Source organism: Drosophila busckii, chromosome 2L (assembly GCF_011750605.1).
Source record: "Drosophila busckii strain San Diego stock center, stock number 13000-0081.31 chromosome 2L, ASM1175060v1, whole genome shotgun sequence".
Lineage (NCBI taxonomy): Eukaryota > Metazoa > Arthropoda > Insecta > Diptera > Drosophilidae > Drosophila > Drosophila busckii.
Window position 1 is genome coordinate 14822182 of NC_046604.1, and position 20082 is coordinate 14842263.

The following is a 20082-nucleotide window of genomic DNA, read 5'->3' on the forward strand; positions in this document are numbered from 1 at the left end:
GCCATCCAAGTTATATATTACTAAGAAAATTACATTATATTAATTGTTTAATATTGTTTATGCATTATGTACACCAAAACAATTTCCATTACTTTCAACTTTAATAAATTTTCCAAAAACTATTTTTATCACAAATTTTCACCATTTGTAGATTTTGTTGCTGTTGCTCTTTGCTGTTATTTTCGTCTTGCGACTTTAAAAAAGCTAAAAATAATAAACAAGCGAATATAATTTATTTTTATCTATGCTTTTTGCTCAAGTATGTTTTGTTGTTTCTATTTTGTTGGCATTTCTTGGCAGCGCTTTTAACATTTTTCGCTGAACTTTTGCACTTTTTGTAAAAAGTGGGGAGTTGGGCTTACAGGCTGCCCATTAAAAATATATTAGCAATTTAAGATGTGAAAGTAACTCTTGTACTAATTGAAACTATTTTCTTTGTTTATTTACAGGTGCGTATACGTAATGCCAGTTGCCTGCCTCAAGTCCTGGATTATTGAGGCAGCCAAATTAAATGAATTTTAATTAAGCGGTAGAACAGTAAGTTAGCATGAAATTTAGTACACGTGTCCAGCTGGCTTAGTAGCTTATAAATTAGTCAGTCACACACACATACAATACACACACACACACACACACATTTAATTTGCACACACGCTAATCAAGTTGACCTTTGTGACGAGTTTGTTTTCGTATTCATTGCTGACTTTTAAAATTAGACAAGCGTCGCTGCAAATAAAATAAATAGAAAATACTATATAGCATAAATAGGATGAATAAGCCGACTAGAGGCGAGACTGGGGCAAAGCAATATAATATAGTAAAATTATTTGTTTTCAACAAATAAAAAAACACAGCTAAATAGCAAAGTGTAATAATTTCTGCGCGACTTTCTAATGTGGCTGCTATATATTTTAGAATTTTCTATATGCCAAAAATTTATGACTTGAGTTTGTTTTTTTGACTTAGTTGATAATATTAGGAATGCCATTAAACAAATTTAGCACAGCTAGTTATAATTTTAGTTAACTAACAAAGTTCGATGACTTATTGCTAAAGAAAAAAATGAAGAACAACAATTGTTAGACTGCTGTTTAGCATAGATATCTTTTCCAACTGATTATGGAAAAAACCCAAGCTCTATACTTGTTGCAAATTTAATAGAACTAACTTAACTCAAATACAAAAAGCCAGTAACTGAGCAAATTGTTATACATAGTATCACTATTTTGCTGAGCTGCATGGCTGAGTTTACAAAAGCGCCTCGTGTGTGCATTGTGAGTAGCTTGACAACTTGTCGTATGCGCAATATTGCACAGATTCGTTTGTTTGTTTGCTTTGTTTGTTTGTTCGTTGGTGCTCAATCTTTACGCTAATCACTCGTACACTTGTTCAATTGCTTTCAATTGAGCTCAATTCAGCCGACCAGTTTATATTATTGCACTTGGACAGCGTCAGCAGCAGCAGCCTCTCTGCATTTGGCGATCAGCTGTTGTTTTTTTTTTGTTGTTTTAGCACTGCGCGCCAAAAGTTTATAGCCCGTTAAGCGTTATGTCAAAAACTTTGACCCACTTTGTCTCAGACTCAGTCTGACTGACGATCGTTCGTTCGTTCGTTCGATTGATTCTGTTAACTGGTTATAATGAGGAAATCAAATACGAGACTTCAAGTCAATAACCAATGACAACGCCCAACTCAGCGCAGAGCTCATAAAAGCTGGGCAAACAATATTTGGATATTGAATGCTGTGCCGTGTCTTTTGTTAACACTAAATTAGCATAATTCAATAAATTAACCAACTTGACTTGCGCTAGTCAAGGCGCACTCGTCGCTGTTTTGTTATCTCTCTCGATTGGTTGTTGCCTTTTCGAATTTCGGTTTCGGTTTTGGGTTTTCGAAACTGCCGTTTGTTGGGTCAACAGACTTTGCTGCTGCTGCGACTCAGACACACACTTGTGCATAATTTATGCCGCTCTTTTGTTTGTAGATCATCGCGTATATAACGGAGATTTTGTAGCGACCTGCAGTAAGGTCAACGATCAATAGATATTCAAAAATTCAATTTTGATTGGAAATTTTCCATATGCAGAGAGTTAACGATCGTTTTAATGCGTTGTAATAAAATTAAATTTAATTAAGTTGTCAAAATATTATGCAAACAATTGGAAATTTACTGCTAAATGTGTCAATTGCAGTTTATAGTCTATCGATAGTATCGATAATTGATTGTAGTTTAATCTACGCGTCTCTATTATGAACTTTTTACTTTAAGCTACACTGCAGACAAGCTAAATCTTTAAAATGACTATCGATAGTATCGAAATATAAACTTTTCACTGCAGTATAAAATAAATGTCTTACAATAAATTATAATAATTTTGATTTGTCAAAATATTATGTAAAATATTGGATATGAACTTCTAAATGTTACATGCTAACTTTAATCTTAAAATGTCTATTGATAGCAACGATAATTAATTGTAGATTAATCTACACGACTCTGATATACACTACAGCAAACATCTTTGAAATGACTATCGATAGTATCGATATATAAACTTTTTACTTCATTATACAAACAAATAGATTCTACCTGACTAAATATTATCGAATAAACTTTGCTTTTGCACTCAGCAACTGGCACTGCAACTGTCTCACTTTGTATCTTGTGTGTATCTTTTTGCAGGTGCTAGGCGCTTATAGAGTTGCAACAAACAAAAATGGAGCAGCCAATGCACAACTACAACAGCAACAACAACAGTTACAGTTGTGACAAGCAACAAGAACTGCAACAGCAACAACTGAAGCAGCAGCAGCAACAGCCACGCCAACAGCAACAGCAGCAGCAAATGAATTGCAGTCTAGCAGCAATGGCAACTGCAACAACAACAACAGCAGCAAAAATAACATTAATAACGAAGGCGCTGTATTGAGATATACACACAGAGATATAGAGAAATATAATATTGAAAGGTTTCTCTAGCTCCTAACGCCCAGTCAAGTGGCGCGGCTACGGCCCAAATTGAGAATTCAAATGAGAAAGCCGAAGAAAATCAACAAAAACAAGCAAACACGTGGCTAAAAGTGTAAAGCAAACATTGCAATTAAAAAGTGTAACAAATACAAAGAAGGAATACAAACTTAATAACAATCAAGCCTAAAGTCAACAACAGCGACAGCGATAACAACAGCAACAACAGTAAGAGAAACTGCGACAGAATTGAAATTCGAATTGAACTTTTGTGATGTAAGTTGAGACAAACCAAACAAAAAAACACAAATTGTATTTCTGTTAAGTAATTGTTATTGTCTTCAAGCTGCAGCGTTGTAAAAGAGTTGAGCGGCTCTTAACTTAAGTTATGCCCACGCCCCAAACATTAGAGAACGCATGACAAACTTTGAATTTGAATTTTCGCCTGGGCAACTGTCGCAAATTGATGAAGCACTGAAGTACGCATTAATCATACGCCTCATTGGTCAGCAAAGTTGAACACCTGTGTCTTTGGCTTCTTTGTAGCCTAGGTAACTTGGCAATTTGAGAGCTGCAGCAACCCCAGGGGATTATACCGAGGCCAATCAGTGCAATTACTAAAGCTCATCCTTTTCCTTTGCTCGCTCAGCTCGCAGGCAATTTGCTTGGGTTTCTTTTGCTTCGCTGCAAGCCAAAGCCAAAGCCAAAGCCAACAGCCCACAGCCAATTGCTAGCTAACGAAGCTAACTCCCATGGGTCGCTAAGCAGCTGCCACGCCCAGCTTATTAGCGCTGTAGCAGCAGCAACTATCGTTTGCATTATAAAATTCGTCACTTGCCGTCAAGTTGTGTCAGTTTCTTAGCTGCAGCGTCGACTTGATTAATAACATTGCATTAATTAGTGACTGCTGCAAGCTCAAAGTTCAGCCCCCACCCCACGCGCGTGCAACAACCGCTCATTAGTCTAAAACTTTTTGCTGCAGCTGCCTGCCAACGTATTTTAGCCAAGTCTAAAAGTTGAAACAGTAGCATTTGCTGCAAATTAATGACGAACTGTAGCTCTTAATAAACTTCGAGCTGAGTTCAATGCTGAGTCATTTAGAGACGCTGCTAATTGATTAGCTAATAAATAAATTGAGTTCAATTTCAACACTTCTATGCTAATGAGTTAGCTAAATTTTATATTAAGCTATAAAGCTTGAATGTTGCATTGAGAACATTTTAGAAAATTTATATATTTTATGCTTAACTATTGCGCTTGAAGTTCGCTATTGATTAGTCTATGTAACTAATTCAATTGCAAGAAAGTCTTAAAGATTTTTCGCAACTAGCTTATTAGTTATAGTTTTATTTTCAACCTTGTGCTTGCCTTGAAGTCAAAGACTTGCAGCTTTACAAAATCTGTGCGTGTTGCTCTCATCGGTTTGCTGTAGGCGTTGCAAACTAATACAATTTGCTTAGAAAAACGCTTAAGCGCAGCGCGCCCACTGCTGGTTCGTTCCTCAATCAATATAAGAGCGCTGTCTGTCCTTCTGTCTGTCTGTCTGTCTGTCTGTCTGTGCGTGTGAGTGACAGCAGCTGTCAGAGCTTTCAGTTAGCTTGACTCACAGCGCGAGTATCGAGTCGAGTGTTGGGGCCAAGTGACTGCCTGGCAGGTGCTTCGCTTCTAGGCTGTCAACTTGGTTTGCTTTGGTTTACATATGGGGCCGTTAGCTTTTAGCCCATTTAATAATAGTTTACGCAATATGGCAAATACTCTTATTTATTGACTATGCGCAATTGACAAAACTTGCAACTAAAAATATTTTGTTTGCACTTTGAGGCGGCGCCAAAAGCTGCAACAATTTTATGCAGACAGCGCGGGCGTTGACTTGACTTCACTGTAGGCTGTGCGATCAGGAAAATATGTGCAAATATATTTGGCTGTCACTGTGCTGAGGGGCGAACAACTCAACTCAGCTCGACGCTGACTTATGTAACTTGGCGCTAGCTAAAGTCAAATTAAAAGTACAGCTACTACTAAATTCGAACAAAATTGCATTAACCTGAATATGCCAAGTGTGTACACTGAAAGAAATGCAAGGCAAACGCACACAGCAAATATTAAAAAAGAAAATTAATTGCAATGTTTTGAATTTAAATGTTTTAATTGTTATGCGATTTGCTTACCAATTTGGCATTTCAAGTTATTTAAAGTGTATTTAAAATTGATTTGGCTAAATGCTGCGACTTGTGTGGGTTTTGCATTTGTGTCTGTCTGTCTGTCTGTCTGTGTGGCAATCAATGTGAAATGGCAGCAATTTAACTGCAGTGCAAATCTCAAATGTCAATTTAAATGATGAGCCGCTAATGGACATGAGAACGGACAGCTGACTGTGCCACTTTACTTATATATATATATGCTAGTTGGCTAGCAGATTGAGTGAGTGCGAGCGGCCAACGCGGCGTATGCGTCACACGTTGTTAGCAAATTGCACATACGCAATGTTGAGCATATTTCGTTAAAAAAGAAGCAACTAACTGACGCTTTCAATTAACTGCAAGCAAATACAAATGAAGCAAATGTTGTTACCATAAACTGCCACGCCCAAGCAAACACATACATGTGTCTGTGTGTGTGTGTGTGTGTGTGTGTGTGTGTGTGTTCTTTAGTTGCGGAAATTGTTTGGGAAATTGCTGCTGGGGACAATTTTCATTCAGCCAGAGGCTGCTGCTGCGGCTCCTGCTGCTGCTGCTGGCGTCGTAAAAATGCATTTTAAACTTTTATGACTGCTGGGGGCATTAAGTAATGGCCATAAATATATATATACACGCCCTGCAAAATATATATACAATATATATAAATAACATGTGTGTTCAGCTCTCTGTCTCTCTCTCTCTCTCTCTCTCTCTCTGCTTTTCTTTTGGCAGCTGAGCTGTGCCGCTGGGCAGCTTTAGGTTATATGGGCAGCTGGACAACATAAAAAAAAACTTACCACAATGCTGTGGTTAGTTTTACACACACACATGTGCATTTACTGTTAGTCAGCAGTTTGCTCTTTTGAAATTTATGCAGTCTTGAGTTGTTGCACTTAACTCCAGCGCTGGGGCCAGTGTGAGTTATATTCTAACTTGCCCAAAAGCCGTTATTTACTGCATAAAGTTGTAGCAATTATAAAAGCAGCAACAGCAGAATTTAGTTAAAACAATTGTATAAATTTTGAAATTTACTTTAAGCTTAGATTCGAATTGTATACTTCAATATTTAAGGCTATGAAAACACAACATTATTTTGATTATTATACAAATATGTATAGCTAAGTTCTCTGGCTTGAAGATGAGCTGAGGTATATTTAAAATATATTTTAACTATTATATGTTAGTTCGTTCTGCTGCCTTGGAGGCAGACTTTTGACTGTTTGAGTTTTATTTATATATTATATACAATCTAATATAATATAAACTATTATATGTTACTGCTTCTGCCTTAAAGACGAACTAAAGTCTCTGTTTGACTTATATTTATATAGTATTGTCATATTTTATTATTTATAAGCAATCTATTTGAAAATTGAAGTTCCCACTCTACAATTTAATCACACAACAACAACAACAAATGTGCAATTGCATTACAAAGAAAAAAGTTTGTCTTTATGGAGTATTCCAGTTGCTGTTGCTGTTGAATTCCATTTGTAAATTTTTTATTACTTGCATTTGCGCTCGGGCTCTTGCTTTAGTTGTCAGTTACTGCTTCTAGACAAATGTTTATTGAACTTTTGTGCAATGATCGTAAAAGGGCAGACACACACACACGCACGCACACAAACATATCTGCTGCAGAAAATATGTAATAAATGTTTATATGCACTTCGAGCTCTGTTTGTTTGCTACATTCACTTATTTATTGCCATTACTTGAGCGCACTCGCACTCTCTTTCGCTCTCTCCTGGACATGGCTGCAAGCTATCTGCTGCTGTCTGTCGCTGCACACACACACACACACACATGTATAATAAATGTCTGCAGCAGTGTGCAAGGCGTGGCATGTTGTCAATGCATCCTTTTCCCAATGCATTGAAATAAATGGCAAAACGCATTAAAACTTTGGCCATAATCAATCTTCATGTGGCCATGCTTCAGTGCAGCCAACAAAGAGCGAGAGAGAAGAGCAGAGAGAGAAAATATTGCTCATTAAAATTTGAGCTCTTACGCTTGGCTTTGCAATTAAACTGTGCATATGTGTGTGCGCCTGTGTGTGTGTAAATAATTTATATAACAGTTGCAACCGCAGCTCAAAGTATTACTGCCACCCACATCACCCCATCAGCCACCCCCCTCGCTGCTCTTTCGCTCTCGCAATCGGCTGTGAATTTCTCTGGAAAATATCGAACGGAAAATCAATTCTAATTAAATTGTCAACATTTTGTGCCGTGTGCCCCAAAGCTGATTATGCACCTGTAACTGTTCATGTGTGTGTGTGTGTGTGTGTGTGTGTATCTGTGTGTAATTGCATCTGTCTGTTTTCACTTGATTTAGCCCAGCCCAAGTTACAAAGTGCGTTTCACATAAATTCAATTGCCTATTTTTAATGCGGCCACACACATAAAATGCGTAATTTATTTCAGCAGCTGAATTGACAGCACACATATGTAAAATATTTGCATGTGTGTGTGTGTCCTGGCAGCATATCCAATTAGTTGGCAAATTAGTTGCTGGCTGCTTGAACAAAACTAATTAAATTGCATTGCGTTCTAAACTAATTTAACATACGAAAAGTGTTGAAACTTAGTGCTAATGAGTTGACAGCGTTGTTGTTGTATGTGTGTGTGTAAAGATTGTTTTTCTTTTAATAGAAATCAAGCAATTTATATTTAAAAAGGTTAAGCCTTAGACCTAAAGGTTAAGTCTGCTGGATTTTTGTTTAGCATAAAGTTCTTAACTTCAATATAACGCTTAGGCTTTAAGTTCAACGCTTAAATTGCTTAAACAACAATTGCAATTATTTTTATATTAATAAAACATTTAATTTGATGTATATGCTTATTTATATAAGCAGCAGTCTATAACATTTGCTCTTTGTTGTGTTAATTATTTACACGCACACACACGTGCTTACGTAGCGCTAAAAAGTAGGCAATGAAAATATTTGTCATTGTATCTATTCTGCATAAAACATATATAGCCAGCATATATAGCATATATATATAACTGTAGCTATATTTTAAAGCCACTCCCAAGCTGCATATACTGCTTTTATATACGCATATATAAAATCTGCAACAGCAACAAGAGCAAAGCGAACTGAAGCTAAAGCTTCATTAGGTTTTTGTAAAGATAAACATGCTAGAGGAAAAAACAAATGTCGCATAGAGTTCATTTCGCCGGCATTAGCTACAAAGTTCTACACAAGCTAGAGCGATGTGGGGGGCACAGCAGCAATGACAGCAAGCCTACAACATGGCGTCGACGTCGTCGTCGTCGTCGTCGTCGTTGTCTTTCGAACTGCTTTCATTTTCCATTTCCACGACCTCGTTTTTAGCCAGGCAGCCAGCCAGGCGTTAGAAATTTCTGCAGGAACATTCTCGTTGTTGTTGTTGTTGTTGTTGGGTTAGTCGCCTGCACAAGTTTTAGTAATTTCTCGTCTATTTTAGTCATTTGCTTTTGCCTGCTGCTGCTGCTGCTGCAATTTATTGTTGTTGTTGCTTCAGCCTGCGGCTGTGGGTGGTCAACCATATATCTGCGATATATATATCAGCTATATAACATACAGTTTATGTATATATATAGCTATATACTATATATAGCTGGCTAGCCTGGCTGCCATTACATGAACTCTCATTTATAGCTAAGGAAATACATAACAAGCAAATTGCTGCCAAGGCGCATGCGCTAACTCCCACTACCCCGCCAGTGACAGCAGCAGCCCCCCAACGCTCAGCCCTTAGCCCTCTTGTGTGTTTCCTTGGCTCTCTGCGTACGTCACAACAACAGCAAATTTTATTTCCGCCAGCGCCTTGCACAAGATTCATTCAAAGCAAAGCAAGACGACAGGCAGTCAGGCCCAGAACTCTTAGCCAACACACACAACCACACACACACAGACTCACACACACCCCATTTGCTTCCGGTTGCGTCACTTGCCTTTTGCGCTGCGTCATTTTTTTGTTATTTAATTTGTGTGTGTGTTTTATTTTAGCTTGAACCAAGCTTCGCTTCTATTCAACTTTGCACTCTGACTTTGTGCCCAGCTGCAGCCCCCCGAACTAGACTAGCAAACCCAGCTTGCTACTGCTGCATGCTGCATGTTGCAGCACTTTAATTGAGGTCGCCAGTTTAAGTTAATGTGAGTAGCGTTGCGCCCAGGGCTCGTTTGGTTTACCACCCACTTGTGCTTTATGTAATTTTTAAAGCCCAGCTGCGCAGCAACTCCAACTGCAACGCCAACGCCAGCAGCAGCAGCAGCAGTGGCAGCAACTGCAGCTTTTGGAATTGCCAACGCTTTAAATGCGCATACAATTATGTAAAGTTGATGCAGAGCGCATTTAAATGCAGTTGAATTTAACACAATTCTAAAAGCTTATGCTAGTAAGTCGGGGTATTACGAAAAGTTAACACATAAGGGAAGCAACCTAATCAAATCTTTAAAGCTTAAAAGCAAGCGAGTTTCAAACAAATCTAATGCAGCTAAATCCTTTTGGGAGCTTACTCAACTTTTCAGAGTCTAAAACTCATAAAACTTTTGTATTACATTTAATGAAAATATATTTAAGACTTCAGACTCTGCTTTGCTGTCAGCAATCTTTTTTCCACTCTTTAGTAGCAGCATATAATAAAAGTTTCCCACACAACATTTTTAAACTACTATTTGGACTACTACTACTATTTGCATTAGTACTACTACTAATTGAACTACTGAGAAATACAAAACAACATTTACTTAGACTTTTATTAATTGAAATTTTGCAAATACGCAATCAATTGCTGAAGTTTGTTTAAAAAAAAACCCATAAAATTATTTGCTAAGCAAGTCCTGCAAGCTTTTTATGTTTATCTTGTCATAATTTATGCATTTGTCTGCTGGCTAAGTTAAACTTTTCTCTAGCTACACAACTCCTCTTGGCTTTCGAGATTTCGAGTTAGTTTTTATCGCAAGTTGCTTGTACATTTTGGTACGGCGCTGTCTTCTTGTTCCGTGCTGTCATTCCCGTGTCCTTCAACTTGCCAGCAGCAACTGGAGCTGGCACTGGCGCTGGCTCTGACTCTGTGTGTTGGTTCCGCTGGGTCGGTTCTGCCGCAATCATGTTGATAAATTTCACGCCCAACGGACTGTGGCAGCATACTCAAATTACTTTGACTGCAGAGAGGAAACTTCCTGCTGCGCGGCCACCCACTCTATGCCCAAATGGGTAATGCCAGCAATGATTGAATGAAAGGCTAAAAGCGAACGAGCGAGCTATCTTTTGTTTTGTGCCCGCTGGGGAGTGTGAGTTTGAAAATTCAGGAATTTCATGAGGCAAAAAGTTTGAGCCAGCCAGCCAGGCAGCCAGTCAGCCATACAGGCGAGCGACGAGTACACAGAAATAACCTCAAACAAGGACGTTCAGCTCAGGCTTTGGCCAGGGAAGCGCGCTGTTTATATATTACATAAGCTACAGTTATTGTGTGTGTGTGTGTATATATATAGCAGAGCTTTGTATATAACAGCGCGTCGCAGTAATGCAATTTACAGTTAAACCAGAGCACTCAAACTTACAGCCAGACTCCTCTCTGGGCATTACTGCTGCTGTTGACTGCGCTGCCAGCTGGCGACTGCGCTGCTGTGCAATTGACGCAACAAATGTTGCTATTGTTGTTGTTGCTGTTGTTGTTGGGTGGGCTCGGTTTATTCTCCGTGTTGCGTATGTGTGCACTTCGCCTCTAACCGGGCGCAATTTTAGCTGAATTGATTTTTTGCCAGAGCCCGCCTCAGTGCGCATGCCGGGCAAAGGCAGCCAGAGTGGCGCCACCGACTGAATGCAATTGCTACACACACACACACACACATACATACACAGCATATATGTTGTTTTTATGCTATGTACATGGCTCCTGGCTGAGTCATCAGTATCCTGCAACATGCTGCAGCCGCAGCAGCTCCACAGCAACCTCTCGAAAAATCACTTGGGCAGCATTTCCAGCATTGGCAGCCACTGGAAACTGCAGCTATCCCTGTATATATATATATAGTATGTATATATAAGCTGCTCAGTATGCGACATGGTCATATTTTAAGTGCTCCCTCTCTCGCTCTCTATTGCTCACTCGCTCATTCTTTTTCTATTGCTCTGACGCTTAAAGCGCTTAACGTGGCTTTAAAATCTCTGAACAGAATGACAAAGCTATAGAGCTTCAATTCATCAAATTGTTTGTGTGCAACTTGGAAAATTACATTTCCAGCATTAAGCCGGATATTTGCTGAAGCCTCAATGATTAAAAACAATAAAGAGCACACTAAATACTTTATTATTATAAAGCAATTTATAATTTTAGTTAAAATGCAAATCTTTGGCCTGGCTTTAATAGTTTGTATCTTCCTGAACTGTACATTATTTCGTTTGTATATTTAACCCCTGTCTAGGGATCGTTATCCTTGCTCCTTTGACATTGTAAGAAAATGCTGTTGTTAATTACAGCGATCCTCAAAGCCACATGCTGTCCTGTCGATCCTATGTAAATGCCCATTTATTTATGTTCTATATGTTTATTATCCTATCCCTATGTATGCGCTGCCCTTTGCTAGAACATTCGTTTTTCTTTTTCTCGCGCGCATAGTTTGGGAAATTGTTATGCGTTTCACGCAGATGGAAAACAATGCAGAACTTTTGGCTAAAGGTCGCGCCTGTTCTCTTTTTTATATGAAAATGAAAATAGGCCTGTCATTGTCATTGAATGCTGCTGCTCCTGGTACCTTTTCGCTTTTGCGTCGCGCATTAAATTTATTGCGGGGTTGATTTTTCATTCAGGTAGAAATGCGCCAAGATATCTCTTACCTGAAATATGGCGTCTTTGCTTAAATACTTAGCAATGCGTAGCAGCAACAGCTGTACTGAGAGCAAACGCACAACAATTATTATAATTCAATAAATAATTCAAATTTAAAACGCATTTGTAATTTACACGAGGCTGTAAAACATTTAAAAGTGCTGTCCATGCTGCGCTGTTAATTAACATGCGCATTAACATTAACAGCGCCAAGCAACATCTTCACAACACTACAAAACGATCTTACGCTCTCTCTCTCTCTCACGCTCTCTTGCTCAAACGTTTAACGATCTGGCAGCACCTACTTGGGTCAAACCGCTCGATTAATCGATGTAGATTTATTTGCTCGTGTTTGGTTTTGGTTACGCGAAAAATCCACAAGAATATAGAAAATACATAGTTAAAGTGAACAAATAGCTTATAATAATATATAAAAGTTGTGCAAAGCCAGCAGCGTGCTACGAGCAGTGTGTAAATAATATTAAAACGCAAGAAATAAAGAAACCGGTTGAGCAAACTGGCCACCGGCTTATGTTTATGTATAAGTGCGTGTACGTGAGCGTTTGTGTTTGCATATATGTATCTACGCGTGTTTGTGTGTGTATGAGTGTGCAAAAGCAAAAGAAAAAATAAAATCAAATAAAATAAACCAAGTTGTGCCGCGTAAACAAGAAAAAGAAATTTTGGCGCCGTTTATGCAAAAATAGAATAATTTTTGAGCGCTAAAAAGTTGAATATATAATTTGGTGTGTTGTGTTTTCAATGCAAATAATAGTTTGCATGGCCAGCAAAACTAAAGCACAATTTAACAGTTATGTGAACACAAGCTGATGCCAGGCAAAAGCAAAGGCGCCCATTGGTGGGGGAGGCTGCACAATTGACAAAGTTTCTTATTGTTTTATGTAAAAACTATTATGCGTAGGTTAGAGTTTAACACAAAATAGAATAACTTATAAGAAAATGAATAGTTTATTAATGAAGTGTATTTGATTTTAATTGCAGGTCTACAGAGGAACCACCGACAAATAGCTTCGAAAGGAACTACTACGATCGCAGTCGCCTAGTCTATCAAGCCGCCAGCGCAGTACCCGCAGCAGCAGCAGCAACAACAACAACAACTGTTAACAACAATAATAACAATAACAATAATAATAGTGAACGATCACGCGCAAGAGATCGCCTATATAGGAATGGTTCAGCAGCAGCAGCAGCCACAACCACAACGGCGGCAGCAACAACAACAGCAACAACAGCAGTTGGTGTCAGCAGTAGCAACAGCAACACGACGACAGCAACGACGGCAGCCACAACGGCTACGGCTGGAGCAGCGCCAGTGCCGCCACAAGCGTTGGGCGATCGCAGCAACAACAACAACATTAACCAAAACACACGCGTATCGCAGTCATGGTACGAAGTTGCTGCTGCGGCGACAGCGCATCTAAAGAGTCCTGGTGGTGGCACTGGCAATGTTGTTGCACCAGCAGCAGCAGCAGCGACAGTTGGTGGCAGCATAATGAGCTCAACCAACAGCAGCAACAATCATTCACAGCAGCAGCAGCAACACCACTACAACAACACCAACAGCAGCAGCAGCAGCTCTGCTGCCAGCAGCAACAGCAACAACAACACATCCGCCTCGTACTCATCACCCGCCCACACGCATCAAGCGCAAGGCGGCGGCGGCACCACCGCCATGCATCGCAGCGTCGCTTATGCTGGCAGCGCTGCGGATGAGTCGCCGCCCTTAAATTGTGCACGCAAATTGCTGTTGCAACAAGATCGTAATATGGCTGGCGTAAGCAAGTTAAATAAGCTGCTCAATGCGTCGGCAGCAGCAGCGGCAGAAGCAGCAACAAGCTGCGGCTCCGAGTCGCCAGGAGCGCAGGTGATGGTGGCGACGGCGACGCCGGAGACGACGACGGCAACAACAACAACAAGTACAATCACAAACCATAGTTTTAGTAGTAATAGTTTAAATAATACAATAAACACGGCCACTCCAACGATGCCAATTGCAGCAACAGAAACAACAACAACAACCGAAGCAGTAGCAGCAGCAGCAGAAACAACAACAACAACAGCAGCGGCAGCGGCAGCTGAAACAACAGAAGCAGCAGCAACGCCTACAATAGGCAGCGGCAGTGGTGATATTCTAAATATGGCTGCTGCACTTGCTGCCGCTGTGGACAACGGCAATGGCAGTAGTAGTAGTAGTTGCCATGGCCAAGCCATGGTGCGAGCGCCGCGTCATCATCTGCATGGACGCAGCACAACATCGTCGAGTCGCTCGCATTCGCGTTCGCCGAGCAGCTACAGCAGCTCGCATAGCTCATCCAGCTCGCACTCCTCATCGCATTCGCACGCGTCCAGCCCCGTATCGGGCAATTGTGCGGATGCGACAACATCCCGCAGCTCACGCAGTCTACAGTCGTGCGCAGCAGCAGCAGCCGCGGCGGTGGCAGCTGGCAGCAGCGCTGTTAATCCCAGTGGTGGTGGAGGTGGTGGTGGCGGCTCATCGTCATCGAGCAGCTGCTCCACGAGCAGCATATCGAGCGCTACATGTCTGACGGCCAATCCGGTGGTGCATTCCGAAGACAATCGGCCGCTGGCGATACGAGTACGCAACCTGCCCGCACGTTCCTCGGACACATCTCTCAAGGATGGTCTCTTTCACGAGTACAAAAAGCACGGCAAGGTCACGTGGGTCAAGGTGGTGGGACAGAACTCGGAGCGCTATGCGCTCGTCTGTTTCAAGAAGCCCGACGACGTGGAGAAGGCGCTCGAAGTTTCGCATGACAAGCACTTCTTTGGCTGCAAGATTGAGGTGGAGCCCTACCAGGGCTACGATGTCGAGGACAATGAGTTTCGCCCCTACGAAGCTGAGCTGGATGAGTATCATCCCAAGTCGACGCGCACGCTCTTCATTGGCAATCTGGAGAAGGACATAACGTCGAGTGAGCTGCGCGTGCATTTCGAGCCCTTTGGCGAGATCATTGAGATCGACATCAAGAAGCAGGGACTCAATGCCTATGCCTTTTGTCAGTATTCCGATATTGTGTCCGTGGTGAAGGCCATGCGCAAAATGGATGGCGAGCATCTGGGTAGCAATCGCATCAAGTTGGGCTTTGGCAAATCGATGCCAACGAATTGTGTTTGGATCGACGGCGTTGGCGAGAAGGTCTCGGAGTCGTTTCTGCAATCGCAGTTCACACGCTTCGGCACTGTGACCAAAGTCAGCATCGATCGCAGTCGACAATTGGCTTTGGTGCTCTACGATCAGGTGCAGAATGCTCAGGCGGCAGTCAAGGATATGCGTGGCACGCTAATGCGCGGCCGGCGACTCCAAGTGGACTTTGCTTCGCGTGAATGTCAGGATGCGTTCCACGATAAGCAGGAGAAGCAACAGAAGCAGGAGCAGCCACAACAAGCAGCGGCGAGCCAGCAGCAAGCAGCGCAGCAGCAACAACAAGCACAGCAGCCGCCACAGCAGCAGCAACAGCAGTCGACGCAGCAGCAACAGCAACCACCACAACAGCCGCTGAGTCAGCAGCCCAATGCGAGTAAGTGCAATAAGTAGAAACTTTACTTTGAATTGTTTGTCATAATAAATTCTTTTTATTTTTTGCAGCCGCTGCCTCTTCACGCTTCAATCGTTACGAGTCGTCGCAGTCACGTTCACGAGCCTCCTCATTCAGTCGGCATCAGAACAGCAACGATGGCTGCTCCTCAGGCGGCAATACGCCCAGTGCTGCGCCCAGCAGCGGCAACAGCACACCCAGCAGCACCGCAATGCCAGCGCCCAGCACTAGCTCCACCACCAGCTCCACAGCGACAAGCAGCAGCACTTGCAACACTAGCAGCAGCAACAGCAGCGGCAGCATTGCTGCTGTCACTACTCAAAGCAATATGCCAATGTCGCCGGCAGCTTTGGTGCAGGCAAAGCAGCGCATGGCGCGCAATACGCGCGACTTTGACTTCAATGATGTGGCAACGACGGGTCGACGCTTTCGCAGCATTGAGGAGTGCAACAGTCAGACGCCGCAGGAGGAGATGGCATCGCCCACATCCTTGCGCTGCGACTCGCCAGTTGTAGCACGCCAAGGCCCATCGACGCCCACCAGCAGTGATCCGCTCGAGCTGCTGCATAACAACAACAACATCAACAACAGCAGCAGAAGCAGCAGCATCGATGGCATTCCTGTTGGCACCAGTGGATTGATGCGTCGTCGTAGTGCAAAGCCCTCAATGCATGCAGCGCGCTATGGAATGTCTGTGGAGTCAGTGACGTTGGATGAATGCCCGTCCAGTGGTGATGAGGGCATGGTTAGTCCGCGCAAGCGCATTAAAATGGATTACCATCATCATCACCCCTACAATCATCATGCCAATGCCAATGCGAGTGGCGTAAGTGCAAATCGTTCAAACTCACCCAAGCATTTATTAACTTTCTTTTGTTTGCAGTTGGATTCAAGCGACGGTGGCTATAGCAAGCCCAGCTTTCCAAGCCCGCGCTCCAACTGTGATGTTGATCCTTTCAATCGCAAGAGCGATTTACGTCGCGCCTCCGATGCCAAATTCAATGCAATTGCGCCACCGCCGCCTTCATCGCAGCATCATAGCATGATGATCAGCTGTCGTCGCCCCTCGATCGATGTTGGCGCGCTGTCGGCGCTGTCCAGTTCCTCTGCCTTTCGGCATGGTCTGGTCGGTGCCAGCAGCATGGACCAGCAGCATCTGTTGAACGCTTCGCTGGCAGCCAAGCGACGTCGCGTCAACGACAGTCGCTCGCAGTCGCTGCAGTCGAACTCGAGCAGCAGCATTGCCAGTTTGGCCTCATTGGCCGCACCCACGCCCAACGATGACTATCATCATCATGCCTCGCGTGGTCGTGGCCATCAGCTACATTCCCATCACTCGCACGAGGCCAGCGGTGGCGAAAGCGCCGACGGCTCGCGACCCGGCACGCCGCTCTGCGACGAGCGGCCCGAAGTGCTGCCCTCCGATCCGCGTCGTATGCCGCCACGCAACGAGCCGCGTGTGCTCATGTGGATGCCGTTGCCCAAGTATGGCATACAGTTCTTCAAAGAGCCACACAGTCCAATTACCAGCAGCAGCTGCAATCTCGGCGTTGGCAGCTACCTCCAGCAGCTCAGCTCAACATCGGCAACGCTGCTGTCCGGCGACGGCGACAGAAGAAGCAGCAGCAGCAACAACAACAACAACAACTCTAGTCTCAGTGGCTCCGGCTCGAACGATTTGGGCAGCAGCCGCGGTGGCGGCGGCAATGGCAGCAGCTCCGGCTTCTTACCCAGTCCCTCCTCGCGCTATTGGCGTTCCAATCATCATAACAACAACAATCACCAGCAGCAGCAGCAGCAACAGTCACATCATTCACAGCAGTCACGAGAGCCGAAGGAACGCGAGCAGTCCATCTCAATTAGTCTCATGGGCAGTCCAGTGCGTCCGCGCTCGCTTAGCTCCAACTCCAGCGACTCGGATGTGCCCAGCGGCCAAGCAGGCGGCAGTCCGTCGCTGGATGAGCGTCTGCGCAACTTCGAGGAGAACTACGAGCGCTGGAGCGGCGGCGGCAGCAGCAGCAGCGCCACACAGCCCAGCCATGGACATGGCCATGGCCACTCGAGCACGCCCAGCTGGCAGCTTGGCATGCACAGCTCCAATCTCAGTGGCGCCGCGCATCAGGCGCGCTCCGGCGACAGCAACAGCTCCAGCGGCACTGTCTGCAGCACCACCAGCAATTCACGCCACAAGTTCCTGGACATTGATGAGCTGCAGCCATCGGATATAGTCAAGTCGCTGTTGGCCAAGAAGTCCGTCTTCGACGACGACTTTCAGCGCCTGAAGAAGAACCAATGGTACGAGCCCGCCAGCAATGAGTTCGGCGCCAACTCCACAGTGGCCAATGCGCGCTTCGGTGGCAGCGGCAACACCTCACCCGCTTTGCCGAATCTGGCTGCTGCCAAGACTACGCCCATCATAGGCAACTGTATGAGCAGCGCCAGCGGCGGCAGCAGCAGCAGCAATGCTATTGCTGTCGGCAGCAAGAGCAGCAGCAGCAGCAGCGGCTTGCTGCAACGTCTGAGCAGCTTGTCGCCCATGAACTCGCCGCATGCTTCAATCTCGCCCTACAACAGCCCATCGCCCTCGCCGTCGGTGGTGAATGCAGCTTGCAAAAGCGGCAGCGCCAGCAGCAGCATTGGCCTAACAGCGGCAACACTCTCGGCCAGCACAGCAGCAATAGCGGGCGCATCAGCAGCAGTAGGAGCAGCAGCAAGTTGCCCCAAAGGGCTGCAATATCCGTTTCCCAGTCACCCGCCTCTGCCGAATACCGCAGCGCCCGCGCCAGCACCGCCACCACCACCGGAATCGCCCAAGCTTAAGGCACCGCCGTCAGCAACAGTCACATCAGCAACAGCAACCACGCCTGCACAGCAGCAACCACTTAGCAAAAGTCTTAGTGTGCCCGCTGCCAGCAGCAGTGAGTCGCGCGCTGCGCTGCAGAAATCTGCATCGGTGCCGGGCCATTCCAATCCCCACTCCAAACCCAACAGCAGTAGCTCAGCTGCTAACGGTACTAGTTCCTCAACAACATCAATAACAAAAACATCAACAGCTGCAACAGCAGCCACAAAGACTTCAACAACATCCACAAAGACGTCAGCAACATCTACAAAGTCTACGCCGGATGAGCCTGAAACGAAGTCAAGCTCCAAGCCTGCTACGAGCAGCAGCAGTTCCAAATCCAAGTCCAGCTCCAGTGATAAGTCGCATAGTTCGAGCTCGCGGCACAACAGTCGCTCGGATAGTGAAAAGAAATCCAAGCGCAGCTCATCGGAGAAGCGCAAGAATTCCAACACCTCGGTATCCTCCAAGTCGCCCAAGGCCACGCCCAAGGTGGAAGATGGCAGCAGCGACTCTGATACGGAGAAACGTGAGAAGGAGCGTGAAAAGGAGAAGGCAGCGCTGAAGGAGCGACAAGAGCGTGAGCGACGTGAGAAGGAATCGCGCAAGCAGCAAGAGCGTGAGGAGAAGGAGAAAGAGCGAAAAGCGCAAGAGGAGCGCGAGCGTGAAGAGCGCAAAGCCAAAGAGGAGAAGGAAAAGGAACGAGAGCGCGAGCGTGAAGAGCGTGAGAAGGAGAAGCGGGAGAAAGAGCAGCGTGAGAAAGAGAAGCGTGAGCAAGAGCAGCAACGTGAGAAGGAGAAACGAGAGCAAGAGCAGCGAGAACAGGAATCACGACTTGCTCGCATGCGAGATCTCTCAGTTTATCACAAGAACAAAGCCGATGCGAGCAGCGAGGCCAGCAGCTTCTACGCCCACAATGCCACGCCCCAAACCCCGAACGCCTCCAACAGCGACAGCGAGCGGCAGCATAACAAAGAAAATGCGGTCACCACAGCAACAGTCGCAGCCACAACTGCAGCAGCGTCAGCAATCAGCGCGCCAACAGCAACAGTTGCTGACGTCAAACACAGCAACAACAGCAGCAACAGCAGAGGCAACAGCAAAGAGCGATCTCGCAAATCCTCACGAGCAACGCCGCCGCGTCATCACAACAAGCGTCGCCTGAGCTCACAGGAAAGCAATCACAGCAGCAGCGGCAATACGCAGCAGCAGCAGCAACATCAGCAGCAGCAGCAGCATGAGGATTATGTAAAGCGTTTGCGTCTGGACGGCAGCAGCAGCGGTCACGCTCACAGCAACAGTCACAGCAGCAGCAGCAGCCACAATCACAGCAACAGCCACAGTCACAGCAACAGCCATAGCCATGGCCACAGCAATAGCCATGCGCATGGCCATAGCAGCAGCAGCAACAATCATCATCGCAGCAATATGGGCGATCGACGTGACTCCAAGGAGCACAAAAGCAGCTGCAGCAGTGGCGGTGGCAAGGATGAGAAGAGCAGCTCAAAGTCCAGCTCCTCGCATCACGGCAGCAGCTCCAGGCATCATCGGCGTGACAAGCATCACAGCAAAGGCAGCAGCGATGCAACGACAACAACAACAACTGCAGCAGCAACCACAACTACGACAACAACAGCAACTGCGGCAACGCCAACAAAAACTGCAACAGCAACTGCAACGCCAACAAAAGCTGCA

At 44.7% G+C, this 20082-nt stretch overlaps 1 protein-coding gene across 1 annotated transcript in view; it reads left to right on the forward strand.

Moving 5' to 3' along the window:
• Window positions 1–20082, forward strand: part of LOC108603305 (protein split ends) — a 55401-nt gene that overhangs the window by 24799 nt on the left and 10520 nt on the right. Inside the window, exons 4-6 of the mRNA XM_033294937.1 lie at window positions 12970–15379; window positions 15592–16371; window positions 16429–20025. Coding sequence (XP_033150828.1) covers window positions 12970–15379; window positions 15592–16371; window positions 16429–20025 — 6787 coding nt within the window. The remainder of the gene's footprint in view (window positions 1–12969; window positions 15380–15591; window positions 16372–16428; window positions 20026–20082) is intronic.